Below are 18939 nucleotides of genomic sequence, written 5' to 3'. Positions count from 1 at the left end.
ATCCCATGGATGGAGGAGCCTGGTGGGCTGCAGTCCATGGGGTCGCTAGGAGTCGGACACGACTGAGCAACTTCACTTGCACTTTTCACTTTCATGCATTGGAGAAGGAAATGGCAACCCACTCCAGTGTTCTTGCCTAGAGAATCCCAGGGATGGCGGGGGCCTGGTGGGCTGCCGTCTATGGGGTCACACAGAGTCGGACACGACTGAAGCGACTTAGCAGCAGCAGCAGCAGCAACAGCCAGTGCTATCCAACATGTTTGGTGACAATTATGATGACCAAGTCCCAACTTCAAGTTCCTAGTAATCTAAAGATTATTGATAAAATATTTCTTCAAAGTCCAAGGAACATCTTCAAAACTTCTGGTTCGGGGTACTCTTTCTGCCCCCTTCTGATGCCTATGTCAGAAGCTTTCTCTATCTCCTTTATACTTTAATAAAACTTTATTACACACACACACAAAAAAAATAAAACTTCTGGTTCATTTTTGAATTTAGATATTAGAGCTCATTGGTTTTCCAAAATGCTGAACTAAACAATTCCAGAAGAACTTAAAAATAACAGCAGGCGGAGGAAAATGTGGTTTTGTGCCATAAGGTCTTGAAACATTCAGTTATGGTTTGATGCTGTTCAATGTTCAGTTGCATAATTTGGAGGAAGAATTATTTCCATTTTAAAGAAACATCAAACTATATAGAAATCTAGTTGATTCTCATGCATGACAAAGGCGTTTACAGACAACTTACTCATCTGCTCAACAAATATTTACTGAGTATCTACCATGTGCCAGACACTGTTATAGGTGTTACTATTTACTGCTCAGGAAATATTTACTATTTATTGGTCAGGCAGGAGGAGAAGGGGGTGAGTATGAGATGGTTGGATGGCATCACCAACTCAATGGATATGAATTTGAGCAAACTCCAGGAGATAATGGAGGACAGATGAGCCTGGCATGCTGCAGTCCATGGGGTTGAAAAGAGTCGGACATGACTGAGCAACTGAACAATAATTTACTGCTCCAGACACTGACATTTCTGAAGATAGTCTAATGGGAAACAAGTAAAATGTCATAGTTTAAATTCATGGTTAATCTGAACCCTGTGAAATTCTTACTAAAAACTATTCAAATGCTCTGAAAGGATATAGGTAAGATAAAAGTAACATAGCTCTCATGTCCAAGAATACTAGTTTTATCTATAATTTTAATAATATCTCATTTTTATAGATGGGAAAACTAAGGCTTGGACAGGGTAAGAAATCCAGTCACACAGCTAATAAGGGATGAATTCAAAGATTCAAACTCAGGTTTGTCTGACTCTGAAGTCCCTGTCTTTCTCACCACCATGAGCTGTTTTCTAAATTTTTCTACCTATGTTTGTTCCAAGAGGAAACAGCAGAAATTTGGGGAATGCTCAAATTAAAAACAGACGAAGGAAGCTGCTAGAAAGAAGCCATCTCATTATAAACAGACCACAAAATTTGAGGCAAGAAACTCAAGCTGTTTCTAGTGTTTTGCTTCAACACAGTGACCGTTTAATGCATGCTGCTCAGATAATTTTGCACTGTAGGTTTTCAGTAGCAAAATTTGCAATTCTATTCCCTCACCTAATTTCAGCATCTTTTTGGAGTGAGAATTCAGAAGTCAACAAGGCTCCACCCTAAATTTGCTTCAGCATTATACAATGTGACACTACACAATTGCCAATGTTGAAGTGTAAGAATCTCATTCATCCATCCATCCATCCCACAAATAATTACTGATTTCCTATTGTGTGGCAGATAGTCCTCAAGATATTGAAAATGTAATGATGACCAAGACTCTAAGATCCTTGTCCTCAAGGAGTTGACATTCTAGAGGTAGAGAGAGTTGATATGCAAGCTAAAAAAAAAACAAAAACAAAAACCACGTAGGGAAGAAATTTTGATTGTGATGTACTGTTAACAAAACAAACTGGGTGATATTAGAGTAGCTGGGTGGGAGGTGGGAAGATATTTCATTAGACAGATTGTCATGGAAGGCCCTAAAGAGGTAATTTGAACTGAGATGAAAAAAATGAGAAGAAGCCAATCATGGAAAAGGCAGGGGAGAGAAAACTCCAGGGAGAGGGAACAACAAGGAGTCTGGTACACTGAGGAACCTGAGAAGAGACCAGAAAAATGTGAGGGACGAGGACTGATGAGGAGGTTGAAGGAGGCAGAAGTCTGAGCATGCGCACGACTATAGGCAAGAACCCTACGTTTATCTCAAGTGCAATGGAAGCTATCATACGCATTAAGCAAGAAATGACAATCATTTGGCCTGTGGAGAACAGACTATATTAGTGATATTAGGTCTCACTAATATTTATTGAGTGCCTACTAAGAACCAGGCATGTTTAGAACACTAAACCTTTAATGCAATTTAATTAACTTAATCTAATATCCTCTTGGAGACAGGCGCTAACAAGATGTACTGCAGTCCATGGGGCTGCAAAGAGTCAGACACGACTGAGCAACTGAACTGAATAAGATAGGCATACAAAACTAGCACTACAAAGCCACTTCCCTGAGGCCACAGTAAGCTGCGGGTATGAATTCAAAGAGGTCAACTCCAGAGTCTCCTTCTGAACACCCATGCTGCGTAACCCCTTTAGGAATGAAGGCATGGAAGCAGTGAACCCACATGGAGACCACTGCATAGTGGAAATGAGAGAAGACAGTGGTTTGACTGAGGGAGTGGTAGTAAAAACTGAGAAAAGGAGATGGATTGGGGATACATTAGTTATGACAATGAAAAGTAGAAGGTCAAGAATACTTCCAGGTTCTTTGCTTAAGCAACAGAGAATATGGTGGTCATTTCTGAGTTGGAGAAAAATGGGTTTATGAGTTTACAGAAGGGGAAACTAAGAATTCTGGTTTTGATGGGACTTCCCTGGTTGTCCAGTGGTTAGGAATATGCCTTCCAATGTAGGAGATTCAGGTTCCATCCCCAGTCAGGGAACTAAGATCCCAAGGCAATTAAGCCCATGTGCGGCAAATAGAGAGTCCACGTATTACAACTATCAAACGTGTACCACAACTACTGAACACGCAGGCCACAACGAACAGCCGATGAAGAGCGCACATGCTACAAGGAAGACCCAGCTCACCCTCCCCCGCAAAAAAGGAATTCTGCTTCTGCTATATGCTAAATCTTAGGCACAAATTAGCCAGGACACTGGAGATATCAAATAGGCAGTTGGATATGTGAGCCTAAAGCTCAGAGGGGGCTCCCCAGGTGGCGCTAGCAGTGAAGAACTCACCTGCCAATGCAAGAGACTTAAGGGTTCAATCCCTGGGTGGGGAAAATCCCCTGGAGGAGGCTGTGGCAACCCACTCCAGTATTCTTGCCTGGAGAATCCCACGGATAAAGAGCCTGGCGGGCTGCAGTCCATGGGGTCGCACAGAGTTGGACATGACTGAAGTGACTTTGTGCGCACACAAAGCTCAGAGGAGAGGTTGGATTGGAGAGCATCACCATCCTACAAGTGAGGGATGTAAAGATCTGAGCCCTTGGGGAGGGCAGGAAGAGAAGAGGACTGAGGACTGAGGCATCCGGACACGGTGAGGCGGGAAGGGGCAGGACGGAGCCAACAGGAACTCTCAAAGGGGGGCCCGAAGGAGCCAAGGAGGAAAATCTTTCCTAAGAAAGAGGCTTGTTCAACTGTATTGACTCATGCTGGGAAATCAAGGAAAATGACGGCAGATAAGAGAATGTCAGATCTGCTAATGTGGTCACCCCCATGCTTGACAAGGACAGATTACGGAGATAGGATGTTGGTGAAGTTCTGCTCGTGAAGAGGAACAGGGAAGTAGAATGGCAGCTGCAAGGCGATGAGGGGGTCAAAGGGAGCTCATTTACTCTGAAGGTTGCGTAAACAAAAGCATATGTATGTGCTGATGGAGGTGAACTTGTTAGAGCAATTGGAATGAAACACCTCCACTAAGACACGTAACCTACGTCCACAAAAACCAAGCAGAAAACAGAGAAATTATTTAATGAAAGTTTCCCTGGTTTCTTGGAGACAAAATAATCATTTCCCATATAAACATTCCCGGGATTTCTGAGCTATTCTGCAGCCTCGAGTGCTCCCATAAAAGTCATTCTGGTGCAGCCCTGGGCAGCAAAAGAGGCTATTTGGTGAGGCAAGGTGAGGCAAGCCGGTCTCTTCACGGGACCTGTGCTTTCTCTGAAATGAAGGCTTCTACTTGGTTTTCCACCAAGCGCCAAATTGTCTCATTTGTAGGAGCAACCACGGGGGGAATTTAGAAGGGAAAACAAGTTGGTCCAAATAGTCAGCGTAGCATAATGACACATTTATCTAGGCGTTTGGGTGAGGGAGCAACCGATGCTGAAATTGGGAACCAGGTTGGCTCAGTCACTGCCAGGAGACAGGTGAGCCCCGGGAGGTGGGTGGGGGAGTTCTTCTGTCTCGCAAGCTTTTATTTCTCCTGCTCTTTCTTTCACAGGGTTATGATCTTTCCAAAATAGGAATGTTACTAATGCTTCTGATCTTCCCTCTCCTTAGTGATAGGAGTTTATTTGCAGCTTCTAAATCATGGGTTTATAAAGACCTTTTTTTTTAAGGTTCCTTTTTGGGAGAAGATAGCAGACAGGGAAAGGCAGGGCAGGAGGGGAGCTGGCAGGTAGGAAGGAAAGAAGAGACACACAGAGAGTCAGACAAGGAAGCTATCTTTTGATCTCTTGAAAACCTTATAACAAGGAAACCCGAAACCACTCTGAAGAAAGAAAGTGAAGTTGCTCAGTTTCTTTGGGACCCCATGGACTGTAACCTACCAGGCTCCTCTGTCCATGGGATTTTCCAGGCAAGAGTACTGGAGTGGGTTGCCATTTCCCTCTCCATGGGATCTTCCTGACCCAGGGATCGAACCCCAGTCTCCCACATTGTGGGCAGATACTTTACCATCTGAGCCACCAGGGAAACCACTCTTAGGACACCTGAATTACAGGGACCTCTCTTGTAGCAAACCCCTTTCCAGGTGGCACAAGTGGAAAACGATCTGCCTGCCAATGCAGGAGATGTAAGAGATGCAGGTTCAATCCCTGGGTTGGGAGGATCCCTTGCAGAAGGAAATGGCAACCCACTCTAGTATTTCTTGCCTGGAAAACTTCCACGGACAGAGGCAGACACTCTTGTAGCAATGCAAATCTTTTCCCCTTCCTTTCTATTTTTTCTCACATTGAGCATTTGAAGATAGCGATGATCAGATGCAGTAAAGCATTGAAATGGAGAAATGTTGAAGTACGTTAAGGAAAAAACAATGCTTATTATACAGTCTAATTTCTACATCTTGATCTTTCTATCTGAAAACAAAAGAATTGTTTTAGAGAATATATATGAATCAGGGTATTAGTTTTTTTAAAAAAGATACAAACACAGGAAAGAGAGAGAGATGCTCAGGAATAAAGTTCATTTCAGTGACATTCAATAAATGAAATTCTGAATTTTGAAAAGTCAGCCTCAGAGATGAAATGTCCATCCACAGAGGAATGGCTGAATAAATGAAGCCTTCGATCCAGAGGAACCCTAGCTGTCAGTACAGTGAATGGGGGCACCTCTATGTACTGACAAGCAATGACAGGTACAGGTACCGCCTAGAATACACACTCCTGGAGGGCAGGAGTCCTGTCAGGGTTGTTCATCACTGTTGTTCAGCTCCTAGGATAGCACCTTGTCCACAATAGGTGTTTGATAAATATTTTTACTTAGAAAGGATCACGGGTCACTAAAGCAGGATCTCACTTTGGCAAAAAGCAATGTAAGTGTTATTACATCTACTCTGACATATGTGTTTGCACATAGATCTTAGTTTTGAATTGAAAACATATAATCATTAGCATTAAAGAATAAATAACCCTCACACACACCTCAGGACAACTAGAAGGGCAGGTTAGGGTCCACAGGGTCTCAAGAATTCTGAGGGCTCTGTCAACACCTAAAAGGAATCAGGGACCACCTGATTCAGGGACCACCCCAGGCTAAAGAGAAGAGAATGAAGCAGGGCCAGCTGGGAAGGAGGCGTGCTGGGAAGATTCACACTGAGCAGGGAAAAGCTGAAGGACGGGTTTCTACCAGGTGCGGGTGAGAGCTGGGCGAGCCCCCATGATGAGCACTAGGAAGTTTGGTTAGGGTTCTCTAAAAAGAGACAGCAGGCAGCCTGACATGACTGGCCTCCTGCAGCAGGAGGAGTATAACCCAGGCAATGAGCAGAGGACAGGCACCTTGACCACCCAGCAGTGCATGGAGCAGCTGGGAAGGTCTCTGCTCCGAAAGACATGCGGCCCGACAGTGTCTCCAAAGCAGGAGATGCCGCAGTCCAAGCCCGAGGGCAGCAGAGGTTTAATGCAGTTACCTTGCATGAGTGCTAGCAAAGCCAGCTAACAGTACAGGCGCACCCAGCAGTCTTGTCTCCCCTGGGCTTTTTCAGAGTAAAATCCACCACCTGGGTGGTGGGGCAGGGGGCTGGCCTGGGTCAAGTTGAGTCCTGGGAAATGTGGGTATGTGGCTTTGTCCTGAATTCCTTCTTCACTCTGAATTGGAATGCTGTTATCTAGACGAAGTGGGTGCCATATACTGAGATGGGAATCCAGTGGGATGAAGAGGTGAAGACGGAGAATCCACCGTTAGGTTTGGTGGTGCGGTGAGGATCCTGAGAATTGCACAGGTGTCAATTCAGGGGGAAAGAAGGAGGAAAACCTGACTGGAGCTGCATGAACAGAGAGCTTAGGCATCACCTCCTCCAGAATGCTTTGCTGATTCGCCAGCCTTCCACCTCTCCTGCCACCAGGCACACAGATGTGTGCACACCTCACACACTCATACAGATGTATACACATACACACACCAATCACTACACACATGCACCTCACCCACACTTCTCACACTTACATATACACACACAGTTAAATAAAACATAAACGGGATGGCTATTTTTCCTTCCTGGCTTCCAAGTACCAACTCCGGAGTGGGATATTTTCTGATTTTCTTAGCAAGAGAGCTCTCCTCTAGCTGTCACAGCACTGGGGGCCTGTTCCCTTACACCGATGACTCTGATAATTAGACACTGAACTCCTCTGAACAGGAATGTTTCTTTCCTGTAATAAACCAATTATATCCCCTGGATGAGGGCATGGCAACCCACTCCAGTATTCTTGCCTGGAGAATTCCACGGACAGAGGAGCCTGGCAGGCTACAGTCCATGGGGTCACAAAGAGTCGGACACGACTGAGTGGCTAACAATTTCTATTACCAGACATGTCCGAAGGTGACTACTTTTTCGCTTTATGCCATTTCTGTTCACAAAAGGTTTCACACGATGCTTTACTTTAAGATGGCAGGGAAACCTGTGTCAAGCCCCTTGACTGACTTCAGCTACTAACATCTCTGACTTCTCTTCACAGCTCAAGACCTTTATCTCAAGTGCAGCAAAGCCTAATCTGAGTTCATTCACCTGACTCACCCTCCTCCCCAGTCCTGCTACTTCATCTGGGTTCATCCAGTGGAAATTTAGACGCATTCCGCTTGAAACTGGTGACTAAGACACACACATTCTGGCTTCAGTCCTCACACTTATTACTTTATCATTTTTCACTTAGACTGTCACCACAGTGGCCTTCAAACCAGGCAGGCTCTCACCATCATTCTCTGTCTCCTCCTATCCAATCTCCCACATGTAATCAGAAAGATTTTTCTAAATTATAAATCTAGTCATAAACTAGAAAACCCTTCCCTGGGGAAAACCCTTCAGTGGCTCTGGAGGATGTTAAGGAATTGCAAAACAGCAGTCCAAGAGCCAAATCCAGCTACTTATGTATGCTATTTGACCCATATAGTGGGGGGGGGGAAAGCACTGAATTTTTAAAACTCTGACTATTGTTAGAAGGGGCATACACTGTCCAGTTCTAGAGTCCAAACCTATTGTCATCTAGCCAGGTGGCCTCACTCTTTACGTTACGGGTTCACTTCCTGTACGGACCTTGGACCTCAGGGATCAAGTTTTTCACAAGGTGAACAAAGCCTTTCCTGCTCTGGTCCTGCTCACCTTTCTAATCTTATTTCATGCTTTTAACTCAGGTCCGTGGATGCCAAGGCTCATGTTTATCTACTACACCACACTAACAAATGCTACTCCTTTGAACCCTTGGGCTTATGAAATGTGAGGCCAGTGCAGATAATAAACAGAGCAACAAACTCAAACTACAAGGAAGGAGTGTGTGTGTCGAGTGGGTGTGGGTAAAAACGAACAGATACAAAATCACTGAGATAAAGGCAGTTGTGTGGGAAATGCCTCCACAAATATCATCCCATTTATTGATATTTTATCAGAGTGAAGGCAGTAAAATACTTGATTTTTCCAATCCCTGTGTTTTATTCATCTCTGTACCCTTAGCCTGACCCTTAGCAGGCACTGAATAAATGCTTATTAGATTAATACATTTTTATGGAAGTTTGCAAAAAGCTGAATGTCTTGCTACTCCCAGGCCTCAGTTTCTCTTTTTTTTTCCCATCCCTCTCAGTGAACCTACTGGGTGTTTAGGGCACATTCATGTTGTACCCAGTACAACTGCTTCCAATGTACCTCAAATCATCCCAATGCCAAAATAAGTAAATGCAAAAGAATTAAAAGTCTGGCCACAGATAGTATATCCAGAAAGAGGGTTATCCAGGAAAATAGAGGAAAGAAATGCTTTCTCCTCCCCTTAACTTCTCTACCATCTGAACACAAGTTAAGCCCACTAAGTAGACATAAATAATACTATCACTAAGACTAATGACATGAGAATTGTAAATACGGACTGAGAAGCTGTAATTTCCAGGAACTGTGGAAGCATTTTCCTTGTCCCATGCCATGGGTTAAAACAGCTTGTCTAGCCACCACTTCTGCCGTCTTTGATCCCTGTTCATCTTGGGATGCCACTGGGGCATACCCCTCACATCCCTCATACAAAATCCCTAAATACACGCAGACCGCAAAATAGAGAGGCTCAGACTTCACTAGGTAAAAGTCATCCAGAAGGTCTATAAAATACAGATTCCTTGGCCCTTCCATCCTGGCATAACAAGCTAGGATAGTGCCAAGGCATCTGCATTTTAAACCAGCTTTCCTGGGCATCTGACTGTAGACAAACACCACACTCTGAAGTGATAAACAACGTCATAGATGTGAGAATTCTACAGCATGAAGGATGTTCACAGTAAGTACCACAATTTGCTCTCAGGCATGGTCCAACTCCAACCTTTCACTGTTCACACTAAGTAATTTTTTTTTTATTAAATGGCAAAACCTTTTGTTCTTGTCCCTCTAATTGCAGTTACCGCATCCTCAAAGAAGCACTGTCTATGTGCCCTTCATTTGCGAGCTGTTTCATTAGGTACTTACTTCTGAGGCTGAGGCAGCTAAGCATCAGAAATATGTATCATGCCGCAGAGCCTAGGTCCCATGCTCATTAAAATGATACTAAATTCTTAGGGTTTTAGTTGTTCTTTTTTTTTTTCTTCACAGCAGGTTGGCAGTCATTCAATTATAGTGTAATTCAGTACTGCAGCTCACTTCAGTTTAATCACTTCATCTCAATTCTGATCATTATATTCAAAGGCTTACTCTATCCAGATGCCAAGTTTCCTCAACTGGACAAAAGCATAGCAGAAATATTTCTGTTTGGCAAGGCAAAGCAGATTTTTGGAGGCATTATCATGCCTCGGCAGGGCACTAGTCAGGTTGTAATTTGCCGTAATTGTTCTTCCCACAAACAGCCACAATGATTACCTCTAGGTCACTGCACCCAAAGACGGAGTTCTTCTCAGCCACTGTAACTACCGAAGTTATTTCTGCAAACACCTTACTCAGAATTAGACTGCAAAGAATCAGTTTCTCAGATGCTGTCCGTTCGGCTGATTGATCTGGGACACGCTTTTTAATGGGTTAGGCCATACACTTGACTGTGTGCACATTAGAAACATGGAAATAACTCAGAGCAATCACTGGTCTCCCATAAAACCATCGGTGTGCTGTATGCATCATTTCCCCCACCTGCCATGTTTACAAGGCGCCCCAAGGAGAACTAGCCTAAAGCCCAGCAATCCATCTGCCTCCCAGTTGCACGGGGTAATTATTGCCTCAACTAAGCAAAGAGAACTGCGTGGCATGCTGCTGATCACGTCAGGTGACTGCTGTAAGTGACTGACTTACCAGGTCATTAGAGTTCCTAATAGTGGCCAGAGTTGTGGCCACAATGACAAACATACAAGCACAACGCCCTAACAACAACAACAAAAAGGCGGGGGGTGGAAGGAGAGAAAAATGGACAGAGGCCTAGATTCAATGGGCCACACCCAGAACACAAATCACAGATGTGGGTTTTTGTCACTTCTCATGGGCATGTTAAAACAAGAAAATGGGGAGGGGGCAGGGAGAGGGAAGGAAGACAGGATGATTTTATGAGAAAACATTGGTTAAAAAAACTGACAATAAAAGAGAGGACATAAAAGCAGGGTTTTTTTGGTTTTTTTTTTTAACTTTTTAAACTGTACTTCCTTAGGTACTTTTTTTTAAAGAAAGCATTAGTCAACATTTTTTAAGAATGCAGTTTTTTCTTTGCCATACACACAAAAGAGGGCCTGGCCTCCAACACAATATAAACCTAACTGCGCCCACCTGAGGTCACAGTGACTAAGTTCAAATACAAACTGTAAGGAATAGACTCCTTTAACAGGAGGATGATGTTCAAGTGCAAAAACACACGTGCTGACGAAACGCACAAAGCATATGCATCTCTTCAGAGAAATTCTGCTAGTAAGAAGCCATTAAGAGAAGAGCTCTTTGGGGACACACCCCAAATGAATTGCAAAAGGTCACAGACAACTTCTTCCCTGTGAAATGAGATCAAGACAACAGACAAATTAGCATACAGAATCTCAAATCATTAAATGTTCCTTGTCAAGGCTCCCGTGGGAAGGAAAGGGAGAAGGCAGTGGAGAGAGAGAAGGAAGAAAGTAGGTAAAAAATGGACAGGTCACTCTGAAAATAGTGCAGGCTTTTAATTTCATAGATCAGCAAAATTAAAGGAAAAACGTGAGGGTGGAGGACATTTCAATATGGAGTTGTCATTTATTTTGCTGAAGTATAACTCCAACCACTGTCAGGATTTTTTGTTATAATACAAATGATAGGGAAGCCAGACTCTCAAAATAAAGGATAATCCTTTATAATAAGTAAATTTAACTTTATATAAACTCAACGAACTATTCTTTTAAAAACTGAGTATCTTAGGATATATGATGCTCTTCATAATTTACACAGCCTTTGATACAGATTTAGGGAAAGAATCTAGTTTGTAGTTTTAAAACTGTAATTTTCAAATTAAATTGCATTGTGATTGAGCAACAGCATTCTCTCCCATTTAACTACCAGATTGTAAGAATTCCTCTTTCTCGTTAGTAAAAGGTGATGATTTATAATAAAGAAAACAAACTAATGCAGAATGATCACAATAAAGTTAGGAAGTTATGGCAGTAACAGATATCTCTACATTATTTGAGTTTCACTGTAGCAATGGATGGTATTTTTACGATTTGCATGTACACAGTCATGTGCAGTCTCTCACTTAACTGCCATGATAACCAACATATTTTGTAGCTTCAGCGTTAAAGTGGCTGGATTAAAACCAGCTATTTCCCCCTGCTGGTTGGACGTGTTTTACATTCTCAACTTCACTGCCTGCAGCTTTAATACTCCCCATAGTACTAAACCCATTTATTTCTCATCCACCAACTGACCTCTGAAAGCATCATTCACGCCCCACCCCAAAGACCTTGCTCCTGTCAATTTTAGTCAGCACAGCACTCAAAAGCCATCATGGGGTTTTACCAGGGCTCTTAGGAGAGGAAAGTAAAGAATGACAAGGCACCAACCCAAACCTTGGGGAACTGCCAAGCAGGAAGATGAGACCCCAGAACAGAGAGAGTCTTATCTGCAGGCAGGATGCAAGACTGAAGATCAAAAGGTAGGTTTATAGACACCGGTCATTAGACGCTTGTGCCACTCAATTCTCAGCTAGTTAATGGCACAAGGATCAATATTTACTTTCGATTTTCATGTACAGCATTATGGCCTTAGTGGGAGACAGGGCTCCTGGGAAGAAGGGTTGATCCAGGAAATGGGTCTTGGAAAGAATGATTCATGGCTGAAATTAACAATTTTATCTGTTTGCCAAATGTATTTTTTAAGATCTGTCTGGGGCTCTTTCTTTTGCTTTGACCAACTTTTTCTTTTTTGCTGGTAACACTGCTCATGCTAAAGTCAGTCAGAGAGAAGGTGATGATGTGGAGAGAATTTCAGGAATAAATGTAGAATTGAGTTACGCAAACAAAGCTGTGTGAGTATGAAATGATAGTCCCCTGGGTTCATCCACATTCAGCAAGAGTGATTCCTGAGCTCGAAAAGGGAGTGAAAGTAAACAGCATTACATTCTGCAAACACCACTTTGAGTTCCAGGAATTTTTACTGCTCCAGTAGTTTTCCTTTTGTTTTCTTTCTGGGAGAATGTCAAGCAAACCATCAGTGGGTCTCCATTTTACAGTGGATTCAGCAATAATCAGTTTTAAAATATAATATTTTGATATAATATTTTCAAAATCAAACAGAGAATCTGAGGCATTATGGAGAAAAGGATTTAAAAATAGGCAGCACAGTATTTCTAATATACAACTTATGTACTAGGTGGAATTATTTTGTGAAAGTATATAATAAATCTAAAGCTACACTTTTAAAATCCCTGAAAATGTAATCACTGGTACTAACTACAATGGAATATTGTATCCTGCTTAATTAGGGCATTAATCATAGCACCTTGATTCATCTTTCCCTTTTCATGAATGTGTTAATCTTCAGATTACATTTTCCCTAAATAAATTCTAAGAATTATCCTTTGTGAAACATTCTTCATGAATCATAATATGGTCACTCCTTTAAATTTTACCCAAATTCCTAATGCTTCTCAAATAATATAAGTCTTTCTAGGTCACGTGCTTCAGTTTGTATGATAGAGATAATGCAGTACCTCTAGGAGGTAGGAAGGGATCTGTGCCCTTAACCAAATATGCTCACAGCTCTAAGGAAACTTTCTTAAACATGTATCAAAACTGACATATGTTCTCGTATTAAGAACCATCATTTCTCAAGCACCTCTGCAGGGCAGGCCCTGCGCTAGGAATACATTTAAGTATGTAGTCTCTTTCAACCTCTCAGCTACTCTACAAGGTAGGTATTATCAACCCATTTTATGGATGTAACAACTGAGGCTTAAGGAGGTTAAGAAACTTGCCCAAGGTCCAACACATTGTAGGGTTCATAGAAAGGTCAGGCCTGTAAGTTCAAAACCTGTTTTCTTTCCCTCTAAAACACAAGGTCAAGCCAGTACTGGGATATAAGCCACCTTGATCTTGACCTCATTCATTAGGACTTGCTTTATCTTTGGGGATTTCAGAAACAGAAGTACCCAGGCTTACAAAGATTGTTTGCATGAAATGTAAGCTACGTTTTCCAGATTTAGCCAAGAAATATATTTTACAGTCATATAAAAAGGAAGTTAAGATTTCATATAGAAAATTATCAACTAGAATAACATAAAAATGGGGATGAAATTCCATGGGGTTGAACCATTAGAAACTGCTGTATCCCTTGGTTACAAGAGTCAAAAAGATGCAGCCTCCTACTATTCATCCTAATAACAGACATCTGCTCAGAGACTGTAAGAGGCCCGCTCCAGGTCCACTCACAACGCACCCGCAGTGTACTCACTTCCTGCCTTCGTTCCCGTGGGTACCGTACCTGAGCAGAAGCTGTTGCTGCTCACGGTCCTCGCTGAGCGCCCAGAGCTGCTGGGGTTGAATTCTCTGCTCTCTTCCTCCGAGAAGGGAGACTCAGAGGCGGGGGACACCTTGTGCTGTTGCTGAGGCAGATGGGGCCGAAGAATCAAGCGGGGAATCCGGCTTCGGGCAATCTCCTTCTCATGATGCTGTACTCTCAGCTCCTTCTCCAAATCGGACATCAGAGAGAAAACAAAAGGACACTTGTTGCCCCCTCTGAACTCCAGTCTGCTCCTTCTGGGCTCAGTGTCTGCGGAGCCACATTTCTGAATATTAAGTCTTCACAGAGCAGTCCTTGTTTCAGTAGCTAAAATCAGCTCCAAAACTCTTCTACTGAGCTAAGCCTTCTAATTTATTGAAGATCACACGCTGCAGCATGGATGTGTGTACACACACACACACACACACAGACACACACACACACTTTCAGCTGCTAGCAGGAAGGCTATTCCTTTCTCACATGTCTAACTCACCTTGCCACTCTGGCTTTTCCTACCACATTCAAGCTTTCAGCTCTCTCAAAGGCTCTTTATAACTCACAGCACACTCTGATTATTACTCGATTTCCTCCAGACTTCCATTTTGCTTTCCCTGAATTAGCTGTGACAATTTGACTCCTGTTTTCCTGTCTCCTGACAAAGCAGACCCCTATACCTGAAACAGTTTCCCTAGATAGATCATGCAACCTTATCTTTCAAGTGCACCCCCTCTTCCGGCCAGGATTTTAATTATTCATTAATATCCTGGTACACAAGGCTTGTTGCCAACAGAAAAGCAAACAAAAATTCAATACCGGGTAAGATGGCTCCGCCTTTCTCATCATGTTTAGCTTTTGTTTTCCTTACAGGACACTCAGATGAAGACATTTTTTTCTCCCTGTCTCTCTCCTTCAAAACACAGCATCAAGTGCAGAGGGCTTTGAAAATGCCCCCAAAGCAGTATCTCAGCAGTATTTTCCCATTTTTAAAGTGCTTTGCCAGCCATCATTCCAACAACGGAGGCCACAGAGAGCACACTAATTTGCGTCCCTATTTACAGATGAGGAAACTGAAGCTAAAAGAGGCAGAGATGCTCAGCCAAGACTGCCGCACATTACCTAGAAGCAGAACGGGGGCCTGCAGTCCAGAGCTGGTCGGTCGGGGTCACCCCCACCCTCCCTTATTAAAATGGACTCCCAGGACGGGCTCTCTGCAGGAAAAAAACCCACCGCTCCCTCCAACCTCTTCAACTGAAAAAGGGCTTTGGATTAGGTAACGAACACTGTGTGGAAACATGACCTTCTGCTCATTTCCACGCGGCTTACCAGGAAGGGTCGCTGCCAAAGTAAACACCTCTGAGAGGCCTTCACAGTGCAGGAATTGAAGGGAAAGTCCCAGCCGCGGGTAACTCCCGAGGTCGCTCAGGCACCCGCCCTATCCAGGGGCGAGAGCCGCACCCAGCCTGCAATCTGTGCTGTCACCCAGCAGGTATCACACGCCAGCCGCTCCGCTGGGCACCAGGCGGACGCTGAACCAATGCTGGAGTCCTTATTTCTCAGTCACCAATATATCAAATCCTTTTTAGTCACATCACACACGGAGGACGACGATTGAGAGCTAGATCCCCAATCTCCAATTTCAGGGAATGGGATTAACCCTTCGCAGTCCATCTTTTTAATCCTCAGTGTCAACCCTCCAAACACAGTACTGCCTCCCCATCTCCCGGGTCTCGGATCTCATCACCTGGGCGACAGTCCCCTGCCTTCTTATCGCGCTCGCCACCTCGTCGTCCCCGTCCACCGCAATCCTAAAGGTCACCCCTCCAGCTCTCACCTGATCCGCGTCCCTCCCCGCAGTGCCTACCTCTCCTCTCCCTCCGGCGCTCGCTGACAGCCATCGAGCCCTTCGGACGTGCCCTTCTTACCTTGGTCTCCCGAAGGGGTCCCATCGCACTGCCGCCTGCCGGCTCCTCGCGCCGCCGCTGCCGCCGTCCAGGAGGTGGCACCTGCGGGCACCGGGAGCCAGAAGACTACGCTAAGCCGGAGCGCGCCGCGGGCGGCCGCTGCTGCGGGGCCGACGCGCCGCCGCCGCCGCTGGCGCTGGGCTCCGAGGGCGCGCCCCGCCGCCCCGCCCCGGCCGGACACGTGGTGCCACCGCAGCTGCCGTTGCACCTCCCTCTTCCCCGACCTCCCTCACCTGCCGGCCCCCGAGAAGGCTCCTCGGCGCGCCCCGCCCGCCCGACTTGGCCGCGGGCTCTCCTCCCAGATCCCCGCGCCTCTCCAGCTCTGCCGAGCCCGACCCTAAGAGGGGTCGCGGACAGAGGCTCGGAGCATCTTCAGCCCGGAGAAGCCCAACACCCCCTTTTGGGCACCTGGTATGGGGTTCGAAAGGGGTGCACGTGGCAGAGAAGAACCCAGAAGAGCTGTGACATCACGGAGAGCCAACCTGTACCAGGGGAAAGTTTTTGCCTGGCGGCCCCTCCCTGCCCTCCGGGTTTTCTGTCGGCGTCCAGCTTCCCGCACAATTACCTCCCCGGAGAGACGGGGTGGGTCGCCCCCCACCCGGACCCCCGGCAAGCCACTGCTGCAGGCCTGACACAGCATCTGGGTTCCAGGATCTCTGAGGCTGCGCTCCTCCTCGGGGGCTTTGCATCAGAAGGGCCTGGCGTTGGCGGCGCGGCACAGCCGCAGGGAGAGATCGGCTGGCTTGGGAAGCCGGGCTGCCCCCTCTTCAGCTCCGAACCACCGCCGCCCGCTCGCCGGGAGTGAGTGCCCGGCGCGCGGCTCTGGCGACGCCTCACTCGGGCTCAGAAAACCGGTTCAGGGCGGCACTCCTCTCGCTTCTAGCGAAGTGCCTATATGCCTAAAGTTCTTGACCTCTCTGAACTAAAAGTTTATGCTCGTTAAATTTGAGGGATAATACTAATAGCCTCGTCAAGTGTAGCTAGAAGGATTAAAAAAAACAGCTGTACCTACTGTTTGAACAGAACTTTCCAAAGGGCAGTGAAGTCTCCTCCAGCTCTTCCATTCAGTATTTGCTGCATCCTCTTACATGATAGAAAAAGCACTTGAGAAAGACAAATATGTTCAAAAAAAAGCTCTAAAACCTGTCCAACTGAGGACTTTGAATAGGGATCATCCATCGTGTGGGTCGTGGGCCTTGATTTATTACACTTCAGTTTGATAATGCAAGTCTGCATATAATAATTTTGAGGCCCTTTATTTCAGAATTGGCGAATATTATAAGTAGCAATGTGGATGGAGAACAGTCTGATTGTTACATCCAGTGTTCTAGGGAGGACGGGAGGACGATGGTCCTTAAAAGTCTGAAGGTCTGAACCTGAACCATCTTGTTTGTCCTCCAAAAAGCATTTTTTCTGAGTCTTCAACTTTCAAGTCTAGGAATGTACAGTGAGTCTAGAAAGAGCTTGAAATCAGAAGATTAGTGAAATCAATTTGCCTCCTCTATATCCATAAAGAAGTTTTATTACATACATCTTCGTGTCTTTTCAATCTACTTAGCTCTCTTAAGCAGTGAAGTTGATAAGTCTTAAGATTTTTATTTTGTCAGGGAGAGGTGATTAATTCATACTTTTAAACAGCTCATAGCTATCTTAGATATGGGTTTCAGGAAAGTGACATTCCAGAACTCCTACAATTATGGGCCCAAATTATGAGCCCAAGGACATACACTGTCAGACAGTATCAAACTGTTAATGTCAAACTGTTAAGGTGTTTCTGAGGTCCCTCTTGAGAATTAAATCTGGGAGCGTAAAAGCAGAAACACCCTCCACTGAGTTGTCCAAGTCAGAACTTCACATTCTTGACGTCTCCTTCCTATGACCCCCAAATAGCAGAAACCACAAATGATCTTCATGCTACCCTAGAAATAATGTCTTGGATCTGATTACTTCTAGCCTCTGTTTGACCGCATTATCTTCACTTAGAGACTAAACCACAAATGTCCTGGATTATTACAATAGTGGTCTAACTAAAGTTGTCTTCCTTCCAACCTTGCCTCTCAATTCCTCTCTTGCCAGTTTTGCAATTTTTCCACAAGGCCTTTCTAGCCATGCTTCTTTATTACAACTCATTAATGATTTCCCAGTTGTCCTCCAAGTAATACTCAAACTCCTGAATGTGGCATAAAGGCCTTTCCTGGTCTGGCTCTGTGTACGTCTCCCATCTCATTTCTCTCCACTGCTCTTCTGAGATCCTCCCTCCCCTCACCAATCCTGCCACTGCCACCCCTCCATCCACTGCCCCTGCCACTCCCCCTCCGCATACAAATGGACACCCCTCAAATTGTAGCACTTGCAGTTCTCAGGAAGTATCATGTTCTCTTTTCCCTCTAGACTACTGCACATAGTTGGTCCCTTTGTCTAGAGCATTTCTTGTACCCCACTACCCATCCTCCTCAACTCCTAAAGATACATTAAGTTTCATTTTAGAAACACCTTCTTCCAGGAAACCTCCCTTGATCTCCCCAAAAGACTCCCCTTACATACTTCCAGGACACCTGTATGCAATGCACCTGGGAAGAGCTGTTATGATTTTGTATCAGAATCCCCTACTTATTTGTCTGTCTTCACCAGGGATGTAGGCAGTGCCTAGTACAGGTCCTGACACCATGAGTGAGTGACAGTTGCTCAGTTGTGTCCAACTCTTTGTGACCCCATGGACTCTTGCCTGCCAGGCTCCTCTGTCCATGGAATTCTCCAGGCAAGAACACTGGAGTGGGTTACCATCTCCTTCTCCACCTGACACCGTAGGCACTCATATTTAACAGTCAAATAAATGAATCATGAATGAGTGAATTCTCTAACCCCTTAAGGGGCCCAACAGTGCAAGATAAAGAACATAGATACAACTTCTGTTTAGAAAATGACTCAGATAAAGCTGCCTCCAATATGTCTTTGTATTTGATGATGGAGTGTGTGCCTTAAAAAAATCCAACATGTGTTCAGTGAAAGCCTTTTACTGCAGAAGTGCAGGCCTTGAGAGGCTGTGCTGTAGCCCTGTTGTCACCATAGCAACCCTGCTAAGGGAAA

The 18939-nt window shown here is 44.8% G+C and overlaps 1 protein-coding gene across 7 annotated transcripts in view; it reads right to left on the bottom strand.

Annotated features, from left to right (window-relative positions):
- SYBU (syntabulin (syntaxin-interacting)) overlaps positions 1-15963 on the bottom strand; it is an 84757-nt gene extending 68794 nt beyond the window's left edge. For 2 of the 7 annotated variants that reach the window (XM_010863443.1, XM_010863447.1), the window contains exons 1-2: positions 15814-15963; positions 13874-14078 (exon numbers count right to left, since the gene is read on the bottom strand). In XM_010863443.1, coding sequence (XP_010861745.1) covers positions 13874-14078; positions 15814-15837 — 229 coding nt within the window. In that variant the 5' untranslated portion in view covers positions 15838-15963. Of the gene's footprint in view, positions 1-13873; positions 14162-14704; positions 15001-15813 lie in introns of those variants that run through there. The other 5 variants (XM_010863444.1, XM_010863448.1, XM_010863442.1 and 2 more) reach the window with 3 other exon arrangements.
- Positions 15964-18939: the final 2976 nt, after the last annotated feature.

Source organism: Bison bison, unplaced genomic scaffold, assembly GCF_000754665.1.
Source record: "Bison bison bison isolate TAMUID 2011002044 unplaced genomic scaffold, Bison_UMD1.0 scf7180017864491, whole genome shotgun sequence".
Classification (NCBI taxonomy): domain Eukaryota; kingdom Metazoa; phylum Chordata; class Mammalia; order Artiodactyla; family Bovidae; genus Bison; species Bison bison.
The sequence above is the reverse complement of the archived record's forward strand: the minus strand, read 5'-3'. Positions and strand labels throughout refer to the sequence as shown.